This window comes from Oncorhynchus masou, chromosome 25 (assembly GCF_036934945.1).
Source record: "Oncorhynchus masou masou isolate Uvic2021 chromosome 25, UVic_Omas_1.1, whole genome shotgun sequence".
Taxonomy (NCBI): Eukaryota; Metazoa; Chordata; class Actinopteri; order Salmoniformes; family Salmonidae; genus Oncorhynchus; species Oncorhynchus masou.
Genome location: NC_088236.1, coordinates 29777148 through 29795871, shown reverse-complemented (window position 1 = coordinate 29795871; position 18724 = coordinate 29777148). Strand labels below are relative to the sequence as shown.

General features: G+C 41.2%; 1 protein-coding gene across 1 annotated transcript in view; it reads right to left on the bottom strand.

Annotated features, from left to right (window-relative positions):
* LOC135514090 (phosphatidylinositol transfer protein beta isoform-like) overlaps positions 1 to 16861 on the bottom strand; it is a 44488-nt gene extending 27627 nt beyond the window's left edge. Inside the window, exons 1-2 of the mRNA XM_064937286.1 lie at positions 16777 to 16861; positions 8300 to 8330 (exon numbers count right to left, since the gene is read on the bottom strand). Of these exons, the coding sequence (XP_064793358.1) occupies positions 8300 to 8330; positions 16777 to 16796 (51 nt within the window). The 5' untranslated portion in view covers positions 16797 to 16861. The remainder of the gene's footprint in view (positions 1 to 8299; positions 8331 to 16776) is intronic.
* Positions 16862 to 18724: the final 1863 nt, after the last annotated feature.

Genomic DNA, 18724 nt, shown 5'->3' with positions numbered 1-18724 from the left:
AAGTTTGCCGAAGACAACAGCGGTAGGCCTGATCACCGACAACAATGAGACAGCCAATAGGGAGGAGGTCAGACCTGGCCGGGTGGTGCCAGGATAACAACCTCTCCCTCAACGTGATCAAAACAAAGGAGAGGACTGTGGACTACAGGAAAAGGAGGGCCTAGCACACCCCCATTCTCATCGACGGGCTGTAGTGGAGCAGGTTGAGAGCTTCAAGTTCCTAAAAGTGCATTGTTTTTAACCATTTCACTGTAAGGTCTACTATACACCTGTTGTCTTTGGCACGTGACAAATAATTTCATTTGATCAATGCATCACACACATATTTGCAATGAGCTGGACATTATTTTTTTTACCTTTATTTAACTAGGCAAGTCAGTTAAGAACAAATTCTTATTTTCAATGACGGCCTCGGTACAGTGGGTTAACTGCTTGTTCAGGGGCAGAACGACAGACTTGTACCTTGTCAGCTATGGGATTTGAACTTGTAATGCTCTAACCACTCGGCTACCCTGCCGCCCCAACATATACCATGAGCTGAACATATACTTTAATTGTTTGAAACCTGAAAGTTTTACTACATATGAAGCATGTCTTACCTTGCTTCAAAGTAGCCTAGTTTGACCATATCATGAGGCAATTATTTTATAAAGACTTCCATATGCAATTGAAACCAGTAGCCTATTTATCTCATGTTCTATTGGTTTTCAAATTAACTTTCTTTCATTGTCCAGCAGCCAAAGGCATAATCCTAGCCATATTAGCACCCATGCTAGTTGTTGCATCTTTAGATCGCCCATTTTTCTACATTTGTAACAGATATTTGAATCTTTCAATCTGTCAATTTGAATCTGTCAATCTGTCAAATGAAACACTTGCATGTGCAGTGTGCTTTTGGCAACAATGTTTTCCCTCTAAATTGCATTATGGAACAAACATTTGCGCATAGCCTACTTACTGCCTTGTGCACATTAATCCGTTTATGTGAGGAATTTGTTTATCAACATTTTAACCTAAAAACGGTCTGATCTGCTGCATCAGCCTCATTGCTTAATTAACGTTTTTTCTGTGACCTAAACCTACTGGTTGTAAAAATGTTGGCTCTATCGTCCCAAGAGTCTGTTTGGAAATGGCTATTTCCCTCGACAAGCTCTGTAAACGTTTCTACTATAGGGGATAATAGATTGACATAAGCCTAGTGATTTTGCTGTTCATTACTAGTCTTGGATGCAACATGGCGCCGATAGTCGCCCTGTTTCTAGTTCATAGCCAACTTTGCAGTTTTACATTTTTTTGTTGCATGTTATTTCTTACCACCTTTTTTGTATTGTTACCTACAGCCATAAATAACTTTTGGATATTAGTTCGGCGGTAATTGACCAGAAATTCGACTTCCTTGACCTGAATCCTTAGTTTGAACTTTCCCATGCCGTTATTTTATAGTAAGAACATAATTGAACGTAGCGGAATCAAATTAAAAATATATATTTTCCCATTCCGTAGAGAGTGGGCATATGTTGAACGTAAAAGTGATCATTTGAAACAGGTCCAATACGCGATATTTAGAGTTATTTGGCAACACTAGTTGTGAATGATACAAACCTCTGAAAGTCTTATAAATCAAAACATATTGGCTGCATGATGCGACTATAGGCTTTAGATGATTTGAGAAAGTCGTAAAATAAGCTTGCGCTCCGTTCCTGGCTGCACAGCGGTTCGATCTTCAAGTGGTCATATTTTCACCCATCACACCATTCTCAATTTAGTCTTTACTAATATGTCAAATTAGTTTAGATTTAGAAAGGCCCATTAGCAAACGGGCAGAAACAGGGGCAATAAGACATGCCATCTGTATGCACTCTAAAAATAGCGAATGGTGGCTTCCCGTTTTCCGGCCGGTCCGTTTTTCAATGATACTGGGTAGGTTACTTAGGTTTTATAGCAGAGCATGTGCTTAATATGAGCAGCTGAGAAATAAATATAAGAACACTTATATCACTCCAGTATCAACCACTGTTTGAGGAGCATGCCATTGCTGCGCGACAGGTAATATTCCACCTAAACTCTGTATGCCATGGTCTCTCCAACGTGTTCCTGCAGCTACCCAGTACTTCATTTGGGAAACCAAGTGAAATCTGTTCGGGAAAATCGATAGTAACATATTTCACTAAACTATGGACAGCCCCTCTGCGTGCTCGAGAAAAGAATAAAGGAGATTGAAACGCATGGTGGTATAATATTCTGTATAGCTAAAAGATCACGTGTCACCCTTATAAAAATATCAAAAGAATCCCTATTACTAAAGCTACTCAAATTTGTATTACGTTATATAAAAAAAAATTGGGGGGGGGGGGCTTGGGCTCACAAGCCTATGCATAAGCTCTAAAATGCGTATGGGTGTTTTAATTAAGCATCACCTTAGCGAGCGCTGTCCATTTCGTTGTTTATGCTTTGAAACAACATCCACAAGGACCATATTTTATACTCAGTTTCAACCTGCTGTTGAACTTCTTTCTTCAAAATGAGAACAGTGAGGTCAGTTTTAAAAGCACAATACTGTTTTACTGATAAGTGTGTGTGATTTTCAATCACATTTGCAATGATATCCGTGTGGTTAGAGGGAACAATAGAGCCCCGAGTACCCGGTCATTAGGACCTGATGAACGTTAGCAAATTGGGTACTACCAAAGTCTTTCAATGTCCTTGAGTGGCCAAGCCAAAGCCCGGACTTGAACCCCATCGAACATCTCTGGAGAGACGTGACAATAGCTGTGCTGTGACGCTCCCCATCCAACTTGACAGAGCTTGAGAGGATCTGCAGAGAAGAAACTCTCCAAATACAGGCGTGTCAAATTTGTAGCATCATACCCAAGAAGACTCAATGCTGTAATCGCTGCCAACGGTGCTTCAAGAAAGTACTGGGTAAAGTGTTTGAATGCTTATGTTATTTCAGGTTATTATTACTTTTAAATATAAATGAGCAAAAAATTATAAAAACCTGTTTCATCATTATGGGTATAGAGGTCCTGGAAGGTAGAAAGCTTGTAACTGTACTCAGTCAGTGTAGCCTACCGAATCGGTAAGAGAGACGTTAATTTGCATAGGCTAGCCTACTAATAGGCCTAGGCTTTTTGCCGATTATCTGTAAATAAATTATGAAAACATTCGATGAACAATCACTGCAGGAACAATAAGTAGCGGAGAGCCTCATTCGGGTCCAAATAAAATAATTAGAGCCCTCGTGGAAGCCAGGCATTAAAACGTTAAAACGTTTGGCTTGACAAATGTGATACGCAGTGTGTAACGTTCATTTTTATAGTTTACTTCGCTACTTGAGTCATCGCTCTCTCTCCATGCCGCTTTCCACACAGACCGAGCCCCGGCTCCGGCCACTCAAGGAGCGCACTCGTTTTTCCTCCACCACGAGACACTTGCGTTCAGTCTGCATGGTCTATGCAGTTAGTTTGTCTTTTCTTAGCAAGTTGTTCCTAAATCTTGCTAATCGCTAGCTAGCAAATTGACTGAGTAAGAGCAATTAGCTATACAGCCTGATAATAACAGTGATGGTGTCAGAAGTGGAACCCAGGGTCGTTACAATATTTTAGCTCCATGAAGTAGTTAATTAAGAGAAAACAACATTCAATGGAACCAAAGATTATAGGGTCCCCTAGGAAACACCTATCAACACTTTAGTTCCTACCCTGTCACAATAACTCCTCCCTGGCATTTTTCATTCGTTGTCATGTCAAACACTATTAAAAGTTCCCACTATTATATTCTAACTATATAAGACATTCTATTTCCATGATTCCAACAGTTAACCCAAGTGTTTTGCTCTAAATCGCAACATTTGGTAAAAATTGCTTGCCCATATCATGTAGCCCTAACTGGCAGTTTAGAACTGATCTCAAATGCAGAAATGGATGAAAATTACTTTTTGGGGGGGTTTGAAGTTGAACAGTATAAAACAATCTGAAATGGAGAAAGACCCATTGAAATCACTTTGAATGTATGTGTTGCCACCCACTACTCATCTACGAAATGTAGATATTTTATTATTTAAAAATATAAAACACAGTAAAAAAAAAATATATTTTGGCCATATATCGCCCAGTCCTACCAGTGGCCACCAAAATGTTTGTTTTTTTGTTGCAAAATGCGCTCTAATCCAGGGGAGGCAAATCACCCCCAGAAAGTTTTAGGTCTTGTGAGCAGAAACTTGAACATTGTGCAAAATTTGTGCAACTTCCAGTATGCATTTACAGTGGACACTGAGGCTATACCCTTACAGTTTTAGACAGTAGCTAATAGGCTATTGTGGCTATTTGTGTACAATGTAGCCCTACCAACAAAACCAATGGAGCAAATCCCATAACATTCACATGGAAATAGCTTTTGATTTCCATGATATAGCCTACAGTATGTGGTGTTCAATGCAGGCCTACATTGCATGAGACTTAAAATGTTCACATTATGAAGGGCTCGATATTAATTCAAGATTTTTTTACTTGGTCTGTAACACCATAGGCCAAATAAGTGACAAAAAAAACGTTGATCTGGATAGCGCAAAATAACGGGGTGAACTCAGTGAAGTTCAATCTCTTGCGTCTGCGCTGCACGGCATTTCTTCTGTCCGGCAGTCCTGGAGGTGGTGCGCGGCAGTGCACAGCTTAGAGGGGGACATTGGTCAAAAGCTTCACGTTTCTCAGCATTCACTGACAATGTGAAATGGTCCCTTCCTTAAAGACAGCGTGGTGAAGGCGGCGCAACAGGACCCTTCAACCTCAGGAGGCTGAACATTTTTAAATTTAACTAGGCAAGTCAGTAAATAAATTCTTATTTACAATGATGGCCTAGGAACAGTGGGTTAACTGCCTTGTTCAGGGGCAGCAAGACAGATTTTTACATTGTCAGCTCGGGATTCGATCTAGCAAGCTTTTGGTTACCTGCCGACCCAAATTTGGCTTGGCCCTAAGGCCCTCACAAACTTCTACAGATGCACCGTTGAGAGCATCCTGTCGGTCTGTATGGTACAGCAATTGCACCATCTATACGATTTGTATTTCATATACCTTTGACTATTGGATGTTCTTTCTTATAGGCACGTTCGTATTGCCAGTGTAACAAGTATAGCTTCCGTCCCTCTCTTCGCCCCTACCTGGGCCCGAACGAGGAACACATCGACAGCAGCCACCCTCGAAGTAGCGTTACCCATCGCTCCACAAAAGCCGCGGCCCTTGCAGGGCAAGGGGAACAGCCACTCCAAGTCTCAGAGGGAGTGATGTTTTAAACGCTATTAGCGCGCACCCCGCTAACCATTTCACATCGGTTACACCAGCCTAATCTCGGGAGTTGATAGGTTTGAAGTCATAAACAGCTCAATGCTTGAAGCACGGCAACGAACTGCTGGCAAAACGCACGAAAGTGCTGTTTGAATGAATGCTTACGAGCCTGCTGGTGCCTACCATCGCTCAGTCAGACTGCTCTATCAAATCATAGACTTAATTATAACATAACACACATAAATACGAGCCTTAGGTCATTAATATGGTCGAATCCGGAAACTATCATCTCGAAAACAAGACGTTTATTCTTTCAGTGAAATAGAGAACAGTTCCGTTTTTTATCTAACGGGTGGCATCCATAAGTCTAAATATTCCTGTTACATTGCACAACCTTCAATGTTATGTCATAATTACGTACAATTCTGGCAAATTAGGCGGCCCAAACTGTTGCATATACACTGACTCTGCATGCAAAGAACGCAAGAGAAGTGACAATTTCACCTGGTTAATATTGCCTGCTAACCTGGATTTCTTTTTGCAAAATATGAAGGTTTAAAAATATATACTGTGTATTGATTTTAAGAAAGGCATTGATGGTTAGGTACAGCTTGTGGTTAGGTACAGTTTGATTGTGCTTTTTTTCGCAAATGCGCTTTTGTTAAATCATCCCCCGTTTGGCGAAGTTGCCTGTCTTTGTTAGAAAGAAATAGTCTTCACAGAATTCACAAAGAGCCAGGTTAGCAGGCAATATGAACTAAATATGCAGGTTTAAAAATATATACTTGTGTGTTGATTTTAAGAAAGGCATTGATGTTTATGGTTAGGTACACATTGGAGCAAGACAGTCCTTTTTCGCGAATACGCACCGATTATATGCAACGCAGGACATGCTAGATAAACTAGTAATATCATTAACCATGTGTAGTTAACTAGTGATTATGATTGATTGTTTTTTTATAAGATACGTTTAATGCTAGCTAGCAACTTACCTTGGCTTCTTACTGCATTCGCATAACAGGCAGTCTCCTCGTGGAGTGCAATGTAATCAGGTGGTTAGAGCGTTAGACTAGTTAACTGTAAGGTTGCAAGATTGAATCCCCGAGCTGACATGGTAAAAATCTGTCATTCTGCCCATGAACAAGGCAGTTAACCCACCGTTCCTAGGCCGTCATTGATGATAATAATGTGATCTTTACTGACTTGCCTAGTTAAATAAAGGATAAATAAAGGTGTAAAAACATATTTTTTAAATCGTCCAAATCGGTGTCCAAAAATTCCGATTTCCGATTGTTATGAAAACTTGAATTGGCCATTCCGATTAATTGGTCGACCTCTACTACAGATGCATCAATGCTGGGACCAAGAGACTGCGAAACAGCTTCTAACTCCAGGCCATCAGACTGTTAAACAGTCACCACTACCCTTAGTCACTGTTTTAGTCAACTACCACCCAGTACTCTATCCTGCACCTTAGAGACTGATGCCCTATGTACATAGTCGTTGAATACTGGGTCACTTTAATAATGTTTACATACTTCATATGTGTATACTGTATTCTAGTCATGGCTCATCCTATATAGCCCAACTACTGCTGCACACACACCTGTCCATTACTGTCTTTACACACTCTTTTTTAAATATGACACAGCATTCTGAAAGTAATCAGACCCCTTGACTTTTTCCACATTGTTACATTACAACCTTATTCTGAAATGTATTACATTTTATTTTTTCAATTTACACACAACCCATAATGACAAAGCAAAAACAGATTTTTAGAAATGTTAGCAAAATCATAAAAAAATTAAATATCAAATTTACAGAAATTTCAGACCCTTTACTCAGTACTTTGTTGAAGCACCTTTGGCAGCGATTACAGCCTTGAGTCTTCTTGGGTTTGACGCTTGCCATACCTGTATTTGGGGAGTTTCTCCCATTCGTCTCTGCAGATCCTCTCAACCTTTGTCAAGTTGGATGGGGAGTGTTGTTGCACAGCTATTTTCAGGTCTCTCCAGCGATGTAAGATCGGGATCAAGATCGAGCCACTCAAGGACATTCAGACACTTGTCCCGACGCCACTCCTGCGTTTTCTTGGCTGTGTGCTTAGGGTCGTTGTCCTGTTGGAAGGTGAACCTTCGCCCCAGTCTGAGGTCCTGAGCGCTCTGGAGCAGGTTTTCATCAAGGATCTCGCTGTACTTTTCTCTGTTCATCTATCCTGACTAGTCTCCCAGTCCCTGCCGGTGAAAAACATCCCCACAGCATGACGCTGCCAGCACCATGCTTCACAGTATGGCTTGGTTTTTGCTCTGACATGCACTGTCAACTGTAAGACCTTATATATAGACAGGTGTGTATGCGCACCTTTTCAAATCATGTCCAATCAATTAAATTTACCACAGGTGGACTCCAACCAAGTTCTGGAAACATATCAAGGATGATCATTAGTAACAGGATTCACCTCAGCTCAATTTCGAGTCTCATAGCAAAGGGTCTGAATACTTCTTTCCTTAAGGTATGCTTTTTATTTTCAAAACATTTGCATAAAATATCTTAACCTGTTTTTGCTTTGTCATTATAGGGTATTGTGTGTAGATTGAGGAATATTTTTTATTTAATAACGTTTAGAAAAAGGATGTAACAAAATTTTGAAAAAGGGGTCGGAATACTTTGAATGCACTAAATATTTTAGTCTGACATTGCTCGCTCCGATATATCTTAATATTCCCCCCTGGATTATATGTGTATTGTTTTTTTAAATGTTTCATTGCTAGGTATTACTGAAATGTTGGGGCTAGAAACACAAGCATTTTGCAGCACCTGCAATAGTATCTGCAAATCTCTGTACACGGCCTGTAAACTTAGATTTCATGGTTGACTAAAAGCAAATGTTGACAGTTATTCTAACATCTTCAATGTGCGCATGGGAATTCGGTAAGGAGGACACGTGGTTGAATCCTCAAGTTGCACGTTCTGTTAAGATGAATTACCCATAATCTAAATGGTGATGTACTCACCTCCTCCACAGTACAGGGTAAGACCACGCGGCTGAAAGAAAGAAGAGCAGAAAGAGAGATGAGACACGGTTCTATGGAGAACACTGACTGACACTGGCCATCACATCTAGGCCTGAGTCGACAAATGAGTGGGATATATTTAGTTCCAATAGGCATACAAGCCATATGTGTTCTCTACTAGCCTTGTGGAATTCGGAATGGGTTGCTGTTTTGATAAACAGATTTGACTAGAGGAATACTTTTTTTTAAATTATTTTTAAAGTGAGACTTGATACCCTTGCTTTCTTTTTGGCCAAAGCAGCTATAATAATTTTCATTGTGCAAGGCCTTGCCTCATGACTTTGTGACTGAAGTAGCCCCCATCAGCCTGTTTGATGATGGCAGCAGTGGGCTCAGCTTCCATGAGAGGTTCCCTCAGTGCACAGGAACAGGAAATGACTCCAGGTCACTCTTCCTGCATCACAACACATGATGAAGGCAGCTCCAGCTATAACCTACTGCCTGACAGTCAGGACACTGCCAAGTTCAGCTAAATGGAAACCAGAGAGACTACCCAACAGCTCATCCAGCCACAGAGGGTGTTGTGTGCAGCGTTGCCCCACCCAATGAGCACTAAAACCAGACAGGAATATCATAGAGAAAGGAATGCAGAAACAGTTTTCCGTAAGAATATATTATATACTCTCTCTCATATAAAAAAAGGGTGGTAAGCCTATTCCATCCATATGTAGCTCTACTATCAGGAAGCTCTTTGTTTTCTGTTGATCCATGGTTAACCTTAAACATAAAAGAACCAATGAGTTACAATCATTTACCAAACAGTGCTGTGGTACACACTCTAAAATGATACCATTGACAATAGCCTTGAAAGCAGTAACAATTCAAGAATAGCATTTAGGGATGCACGATATAAATTGGTAAGCATATCAGAAATCAGCTGATATTAGCTAAAAATGTCGGCATTGGCCCGATGTCTAGTGTAATGCGGATGTACAAAACCGATGTCAACGCTGACATGCATACCTATATAAACGTAGGTAGATGACGTAATGACGCAACAACAAAAACTTGCTTGAGCCTGTTAACTTATTGGATATAGGGGGCGCTATTTTAATTTTTGGATGAAAAACGTTCCCGTTTTAAACAAGATATTTTGTCATGAAAAGATGCTCGACTATGCATATAATTGACAGCTTTGGAAAGAAAACTCTGACGTTTCCAAAACTGCAAAGATATTGTCTGTGAGTGCCACAGAACTGATGTTACAGGCGAAACCAATCCAATCTCATGCCAATGACTCCTTATATGGCTGTGAAGAAGCTAGGAGCCAGCTTACGTTTTCCCCAAGGTGTCTGCAGGATTGTGATGTCTTTTTAGGCATTTCCATTGGAGAATGGCTGTAAGAGACCATATAGGGCGAGTGGACGCATGGTGTCTCCCGGAGAAAACGTTGCGTAAAATACTGAGGTAGCCCTTTTTCCAATAGTTTCTTATGAGAAACCAACTCCCTCCACGGATATATTATTGAATACATATGTTAAAAACACTTTGAGGATGGATCCTAAACAACGTTTGCCGTGTTTCTGTCGATATTATGGAGCAAATTTTTAAAAAGGTTTGGCGTTATAGTTGAAATATTTTCGGTCGATTTCTCAGCCAAGCAGGATGATCAAATGTGACGTTTTTCGCCTCCAAAAATATTCTTTTTGGAAAAAAGGAACATTTGCTATCTAACTGGGAGTCTCCTGAGTGAAAGCATCTGAAGGTAAATGTAAATGATTTAATTTGGTTGCTTTTCTTATTTTTGTGAAAATGTTGCCTGCTGCCAGCACAGCCTAGCATAGCATTATGCCATGCTAAACTTACAGCCAAAGCTAGACAAGCATTTGTGTAACGCATATTTTGAAAATCTGAGATGAGTGTTAACAAAAGGCTAAGCTTGTGTTTCAATATTTATTTCATTTGCGATTTTCATGAATAGGAAACGTTGCGTTATGGTAATGCACTTGAGGCTATGATTACGCTCCCGGATACGGGATTGCTCGACGCTAGAGGTTAATTCACCCGTTTCAATAAGTTTCATTATTTATTTATTTTTTTCTATTTTTTTCAAAGGAGTCGTTTAATCTAACTGCTTAATTATTTACCTGTACATGGAATTGTATTTGTTTTTATTTTACTAATCTTTAAAGGAAAATACCACTGGCACTATCTGATGTGTGGAGATATTTCACTGCAGCTAACGTAGAAGGAAAAGCTGTGTACATGTGCAAATATTGTGCCAAATCTTATGTGAAGAAAGCAACAAAGATGCAGAATCATCTGGCCAAGTGCATCAAGTTCCCTCAATTCTCACAAGCGACCTCTGACAAAAGTCCTATTTCAATGAGGTGAAAATTATGAATCAGACACCTTATCGAAAGCAACAGCTCATGGTCCTCCTAGAATCAGAAGGTTTTTTTTATTACTCAATGGAGGAACGTAGTCAGAAATGCTGATGAATGTCTTGCTCGAGCTGTGAATGCAACTGGTTTACATCTAATGCACACAGGCAATGTGTATTGGAAGAGATTTCTGAATGTTCTTCGCCCAAGCATACACCCCTCCAACCAGACATGCGTTACCTACTCAATTGCTGGATGCAGAGTTCAACAGAGTTTAAGTAAAGGTCAAGCAAATCATGTAGAAAGTAGACTGTATTCCAATCATAGCGGATGGGTGGTCGAATGTTCGGGGGCAAGGAATAATTAACTACATCATCTCCACCACTCAACAAGTATTTTACAAGAGCACAGACAAGGGAGAACAGACACACCGGTCTCTACATTGCAGATGAGCTGAAGGCAGTCAATGACCTTGGACTACAGAGGGTATTTGCACTGGTGACAGACAATGCTGCGAACATGAAGGCTGCTTGGTCTAAAGTGGAGGAGTCCTACCCTCACACCACACCAATTGGCTGTGCTGCTCATGCATCGAATCTGCTCCTAAAGGACATCATGGCACTGAAAACAATGGATACACTCTACAAGAGAGCCAAGGAAATGGTTAGGTATGTGAAGGGTCATCAAGTTATAGCAGCAATCTACCTCATCAAACAAAGTGAGAAGAATAAGAGCACCACATTGAAGCTGCCCAGCAACACCCGTTGGGGTGGTGTTGTCATCATGTTTGACAGTCTCCTGGTGGGGAAGGAGTCTCTCCAAGAAATGGCCATATCAGTCTGCCAGATGATGTTCCTTGGGAGAGAGTGGTAAGCAGCCTGAAACCTATATCTGTAGCCATTGCACGGATTGAGGGAAACAATGCCATCCTGTCTGAAGAGAAGAAATCCGTACTGCCCTGCCCACTTCACTGTTGCACCAAGCAGAGAGAACTGAAGTTCTGAAATAAATCAGTGTGACTTCTGCCAGTGTACATGTTGGACCCCAAGTATGCTGGCAAGAGCATCCTGTCTGGTGCAGAGATCAACACCTCGCCACCTTGGCCTGGATGAGGGCAAGGTTCTTGGCAGTCTGGTGAAGTACACTTCCAAGCAAGGGCTTTGGGATGAAGATGCAATATGGCAGTCGTGCCAACATATCTCATCAGCCACCTGGTGGAAGGGATTTTGTGGATCTGAGCCTCTTTCCCCTGTTGCCTCCATCATCCTCCAAATCCCACCAACATCACCAGTCTCAGACCGCAACTGGTCCTTGTTTGGGAACACACAAACCAAAACACGCAACAGGCTGACCAATACAAGGGTTGAAAAATTGGTGACCATCTGGGCAAATTTGAGCCTGACAACGAGCCATCCGCAACAAGGATGGAAAGCAACAGTGAAGATGAGGCCTCAGTGATGTTGAAGAGGTGGACATTGAGGAGGTCCAGAGAGAAGACATGGAAGCCTGAGAGGAAGACAACCAAAGCCTTAGTTTCTAGACTATCATTTTACAAATGTAAATTGGAAACATTTTTGGGAGATGCGATGGATCATTCAATATATTCCCTTTATTTTGTTGTTCAGTGAAATCCTCCCAAGTGTAGAGTCAACTCATTTAATTACATTTCAATTTGTAACTAGTGTTTTTTTATATTGGAAGGATTTAACTATTTGCAATTATGTCTACTTATGATAAGGTAAAAGGTTTATGTTTGTCTCCATATGATAAATATATCCAATGCAAACATCTACATTTAAATAGTATTAATATTAATTTGTATATATATATATTTCCGTTAATTCCCATGTGCAACCCTACTCAAGAATGTGCTCGTTCTCATACCGCTGCTGTCATTTCAATGGCATTTGAGAACATGAGCACACTCCTAGCTCCATTTGAACAACTGACTCGAGAAATAAGCTCATCAAACTGCATCTGCAGCAGACGTGATACCCTCTGTCATGGCATTGAAACACCTGCTCAACAAAACTGCTGACAGACCGTGGGGTTAAAACTTGAAAAAGTACTCGAGGCTGTGAACAAGCGATTCGGCGGCATTCTCTCTGAGCCTCTATACTGTGTCGCCACCATGCTTGATGCTAGGTACAGGGACCGCTACTTCGATGCAGACAAGAAACTGGGTTTACGTGAAGTGTTACAGACACAGCTGGACAAGATGAAAACGGACAGTGACAGTGCGCACCGAGGAAGAGAGGCCACGGACCGACAGAGCTGAAACTTCACTGCTTGACGTGTATGATGAAATCCTGGTTGAGAATGAAACGACTGAACAACGAAACCGCAAGTAATTGAAAGAAATAGGTTTTGATTATGTTTTACTGGTAATCACATAAAATGTATTTGTCACATACACATGGTTAGCAGATGTTAATGCGAGTGTAGCGAAATGCTTGTGCTTCTAGTTCCGACAATGCAGTACTAACCAACGAGTAATCTAACCCAACAATTCCAAAACTACTACCTTATACACACAAGTGTAAAGGGATAAAGAATACGTACATAAAGATATATGAATGAGTGATGGTACAGAACGGCATAGGCAAGATGCAGTAGAAGGTAAGATGGTATCGAGTACAGTATATACATATGAGATGAGTAATGTAGGGTATGTAAACATTTTATTAAGTAGCATTGTTTAAAGTGGCTAGTGATATATTTTCCATCAATTCCCATTATTAAAGTGGCTGGAGTTGAGTCTGTGTTGGCAGCAGCCACTCAATGTTAGTGGTTGCTGTTTAACAGTCTGATGGCCTTGAGATAGAAGCTGTTTTTCAGTCTCTCGGTCTCATCTTTGATGCACCTGTACTGACCTCGCCTTCTGGATGATAGCGGTGTGAACAGGGAGTGGCTCGGGTGGTTGTTGTCCTTGATGATCTTTATGGCCTTTCTGTGACATCAGGTGGCATAGGTGTCCTGGAGGGCAGGTAGTTTGCCCCTGGTGATGCGTTGTGCAGACCTCACTACCCTCTGGAGAGCCTTACGGTTGTGGGCGGAGCATTTGCCGTACCAGGCGGTGATACAGCCCGACAGGATGCTCTCAATTGTGCATCTGTAGAAGTTTGTGAGTGCTTTTGGTGACTAGACAAATTTCTTCAGCCTCCTGAGGTTGAAGAGGCACTGCTGCGCCTTCTTCACGATTCTGTCTGTGTGGGTGGACCAATTCAGTTTGTCTGTGATGTGTACGCCGAGGAACTTAACACTTACTACCGTCTCCACTACTGTCCCATCAATGTGGATAGGGGGGTGGTCCTTCTGCTGTTTCCTGAAGTCCACAATCATCTCCTTTGTTTTGTTGACGTTGAGTGTGAGGTTATTTTCCTAATCAGGACGTACATAAATGCCAACAAAATAACGTTTTGGTCAGTGTGTGTGTTTCAACTATTTAACGATATTAGAATGCTTAAAAGGCTGTTAAAAAAATACATTGGTATTGCGGTTTTTGGCAAGGAAGATATCGGTATCGGCCAAAAGTGTCATATCGGTGCATCCCTAACAGCATTACAAGCAGTGACCATCTTACAGAGGCCGGTTATCCATATACCCAGGCAACAAGGGTGCTTTTCAGTTCGGAAGATGACTGCTGGAAGGACTGCTGTAACAGGCTAGCCTGAAACTTTATGCTCTGTCACACACTAAGCCATATTGAGAATGGATAGAGACTTAAAACGCATTTACTAGAAGTGTGCACAGTCCTCAAACTAAAACGAGTATCGTAACGGATATGGAGAATTTTCCGAATATGATTATGACAAGTATTTTTTGCAATTATCATTGATCAGGGAAAAAGTATTTTTCGGCCGCCAGCACGCATCTCTTTCACTCAAACAGTATGAAGTGCTATATGCTCTAAATAACTATTGGCCAGTGCTTCTGTATGTAAAGAAATGGGCGGGGTAAAGGTTGAGCCTGCTGCATTGATTGAATTAGAACAAGCCGTTCTCCACCGACTCTCATTTTCCCAGACAGACTCACACAGCAACTCGTCTCAGGCCACAAGTTTCCCCTTCTCCAAACATCATGTATGAATCAAAATCCGTAGCTAGTCATTGTTGTTCAATCTAGTTATTTCCATTGAACTTTGCTGAGGCTATATGGTTGTTTTTGTCTGTCTACTTGGCATTGTTAACTAGGCCTACTTTGTCTGCCCATATATTATTCCATTGCTGATGACGTCTGTCGTTATCCAAGCCCATGCTTGCTTGATATTATTATTTATTCTCACCCAGGCATGTTTACTGAGCGACAGATCATTAGAAAATAAAATGACAAATGTAGATTTCTTTTTTGATTGTACAAATGTGGCATAAGTGTCAGGAGAGAAAAGTTTTGCTTCTCACTAAAGTGAAACAATATATGGGACAAGCAAGTTAGCCTACCTGGAATAAATGCATGCAGTGTATTAAGCTATTTATTAGCCTATGTCGTTGATAACGGAATAGGACTAAGTAAGTAAATCATGTAAATGTTCATTTGTTGGTCGTTTAACAATGTGTGTGAATGAGTGAAGGAACATCCGATGTGCTCTGAGATGCATTCAGGAATGGGCACTTGAGGTATACGCTTTACCGGCATTTAAAGAGCACATCTGGGGTTTTCAGATCGCGAGTAAAGAAGGCAATGAGGAGAGACCTTGCCTATCCTCTATAGTGACTGAGACAGGGGCCGTGAAGGCCAAACTGGTGTAATGCAAGATTTCACTGTTTGGCATGTAACAAGGTCATACAAACCACACCAGTTATTGAAATATGCTAGATTAGGCTATTTTATTAAAATAAAAGACAGGTGAAACTACCTCTCATAACAAAAATGAGACTATTGAAGACAGGATGTCTATTCTCAGCCTTGTGAGCTAACAATTCGTGACATTGGCCTAAATCTGAGTGGCATGTGCATGAGAGCAGCCAGACAACTTCAGCGTGGATCTGCAGTAGACTACACATTCAGAACATGCCTAAGGGTTTGTTTCTCAAAGACTGAGTTTCTTAACTCTGCAATAGATTAGTGTAACAAAGATTAGAAAATAATCTCCCTACTAAATTGTTTGTATTCTGAATGTGGTGAGGTTACTCCATGTGACAAAACACTGATTCCCCCCCCCCCACACACACACAAAAAAAGTATAGCCATAAGCTTAGTTTAGTAGGCTTTTATACGAGGCAGGGTATAGCTGCATTAAGAATCAATGATATGGGTCACATCAAGTTGAATAAAGATGTATAGGCCTACTGACAATCAACACAAATTGGGGTACATTCTACCTCTTCAGACATACAAACGTCTTCCTGAATCAGACTGGATTAGGCATACTGATTGTTTCAACTGGGAACCATCGGCACATCAAATGTCGGTGCAGAATGTCCGATGCACCCTTGTTATTTCTCTCACAAGCAGATTTGTCCTTGGTCAGCAGTTTAGTCAAAGTTCATAAATCACTAGCCTGTCAGGAAGACTTGAGCACCGGCAAAGTTGGCAACCCTGTTCAACACACCAGTGTCGTTTCCCAAACGCAACACAAGGCTACGTTCATCGTTAAAACCGGTTCTAACGATGAACTTAGCCTTAAGATACTTTTGGGAAACTGGGTTCTACAGGCAGTGGACTGAAGTTGTGGTACGCGTGCACTTCAGTCTCCCTTCCGCTAGGTAGCTAGCTAGAAAGTTACCATTATCGACAGTAAGCTACAAAAACGCTATACTTTCAACCTACACCAAACAATATACGGTACATTGTTAGCTAACTGGGAAGTGTACCCTTTCGATACTAGATAATCGAAAAATATTCCATATTGTTGTACTTTGATATCCAGCTGGCTAGCACAATAGCAGTGAAAAGCCGAAAGAAAGGTGCGTCGGCTAACGTTAGGAGCCTATGCTGACTCGCTGTCATCCGGTAGGCCGGATCTGAACAATCCCACCCTACCCAAACAAAGTTTTTATTTGAGTAAAAACATCTATGAAGAATCGCAGTATTCAAAAAATATTGTATATTATCACACACATTACAGTAAAATCAAGAAAAGTTTGGACTTACTATTCCTTGATCAGGACCATTGTCACTTTTTCCGCTGCGGCTGCGTACTACAACTGACGTCATGTGCCATTTCAACAACTCCCATATTGGCCCCTTATCGTCTGTGATTGGTGAGAGTGGAAATACTTTGCGTGACCTCAAAGTGGATAGATAGAACGACTGTGATTATGAAAATGTTTGTCAATATTTCATACTGAAAATTATCATTCATTTGTGCAGGATTTTACAAGATTCTGCTTGTCTGTTTCTCATTGATAACACGAAAACTATTCAACCACACCCTAAATCACCTTATTGAACCAATAAATCTTCTTCTTTTTCCTCCTCTTCTTCTATTCAGAGAGCAGTACAATTATTTTAGATTAAAATAGTTTGACTACTCACCAACTCAAATCAAATAAAAATCGAATTAAGTTATTTGTATTAGTAACCGGAAGGTTGCGAGTTCAAACCCCCGAGCTGCCAAGGTACAAATCTGTCGTTCTGCCCCTGAACATAAGCTTAAACAGGCAGTTAAACAGGCAGTTAAACCACTGTTCCTAGGCCGTCATTGAAAATAACTCAATTAGTAACTGACTTGCCTGGTTAAATAAAGGTAAAATAAATAAAAAGGACGAACAGTGAAATGCTTACTTACAGGCCACCCTTCCCAACAATTCAGAGAGAAAAACATGTAAAAAAAAAAAAAAAAAAAATAGCATGAGGAATAAATACATAATGAGTAATGATGACTTGGCTATATACACAGTGTACCAGTACCAAGTCGATGTGCAGGGATAGAAGGTAATTGAGGTAGATAATGTACATATAGGTAGGGATAAAGTGACGAGGCAACAGGATAGATAATAAGCAGTAGCAGCATAATATGTCAAAGCAGATAGTTAAATAGTTAACTAATACCTACCCGGACTAACAATTTAGCAGTGTTATGGCTTGGGGGTAGAAACTGTTCAGGGTCAGACCCAGTGATGGGCACGACCCTCTGTAGCGCCTTGGGGTGATGCAACCTGTATGCCCTTCTGAAGCTAAGCAGGGTTGTTCCTGGATGGGAGACCAAATGCTGCTGGAATATGTGTTAGAAGGCCAGTAGGAGGTACTCTTTCCTCTGGTCTAAAAAAATATCCCAATACCCCAGATTGGGGACACTGCCCTGTGTAGGGTGCTGTCTTTCAGATGGGATGTTAAACAGGTGTTCTGACTCTCTGAGGTCATAAATGATCCCATGAAACTTATTGTAAGAGTGGGGGTCCTGGCTAAATTCCCAATCTGGCCCTCAAACCATCATGGTCACCTAACAATCCTCAGTTTATGATCATTCCTGTAACTGTTCCCCAGGTTGTTGCTGTAAATGAGAATGTGTTCTCAGCCTCCTGATGGGGAAGAGGCATTGTCGTGCCCTCTTCAAGACTGTGTTTGTGGACACCAAGAAACCAGAAGCTCTCGACCCGCTCCACTACAGCCATGTTGATGGTGGTGAGCTCAGCCCTCCATTTTATGTAGTCTACAATCAGTTCCTTTGTCTTGTTGACGTTGAGGGATAGGTTGTTATCCTGCCAACACACTGCCAGGTCACTGACTTCCCAGTCGTGTCGTCAGCAAACTTAATGATGGTTTTGGAGTTGTGCGCAGCCACACAGTCGTGGGTGAACAGTGGTGGATGTGTTGCTGCCTACCTTCACCACCTGGGATCCAGGATCTAGTTTCAGAGAGAGGTGTTCCGTCCCAGGGTCCTGAGCTTGGTGATGAGCTTGGAGGGCACTATGGCGTTGAACGCTGAGTTATAGTCAATGTGTTCCTCTTGTCCAGGGAGGAGAGAGCAGTGTGGAGTGCAATAGAGATTACATCATCTGTGGGGGTAAAAAAGCAGACATTTTAAATCCCTTTGAGCATGGTGTTATTAATTACACTTTGGATGGTGTATCAATACACCCAGTCACTACAAAGATAC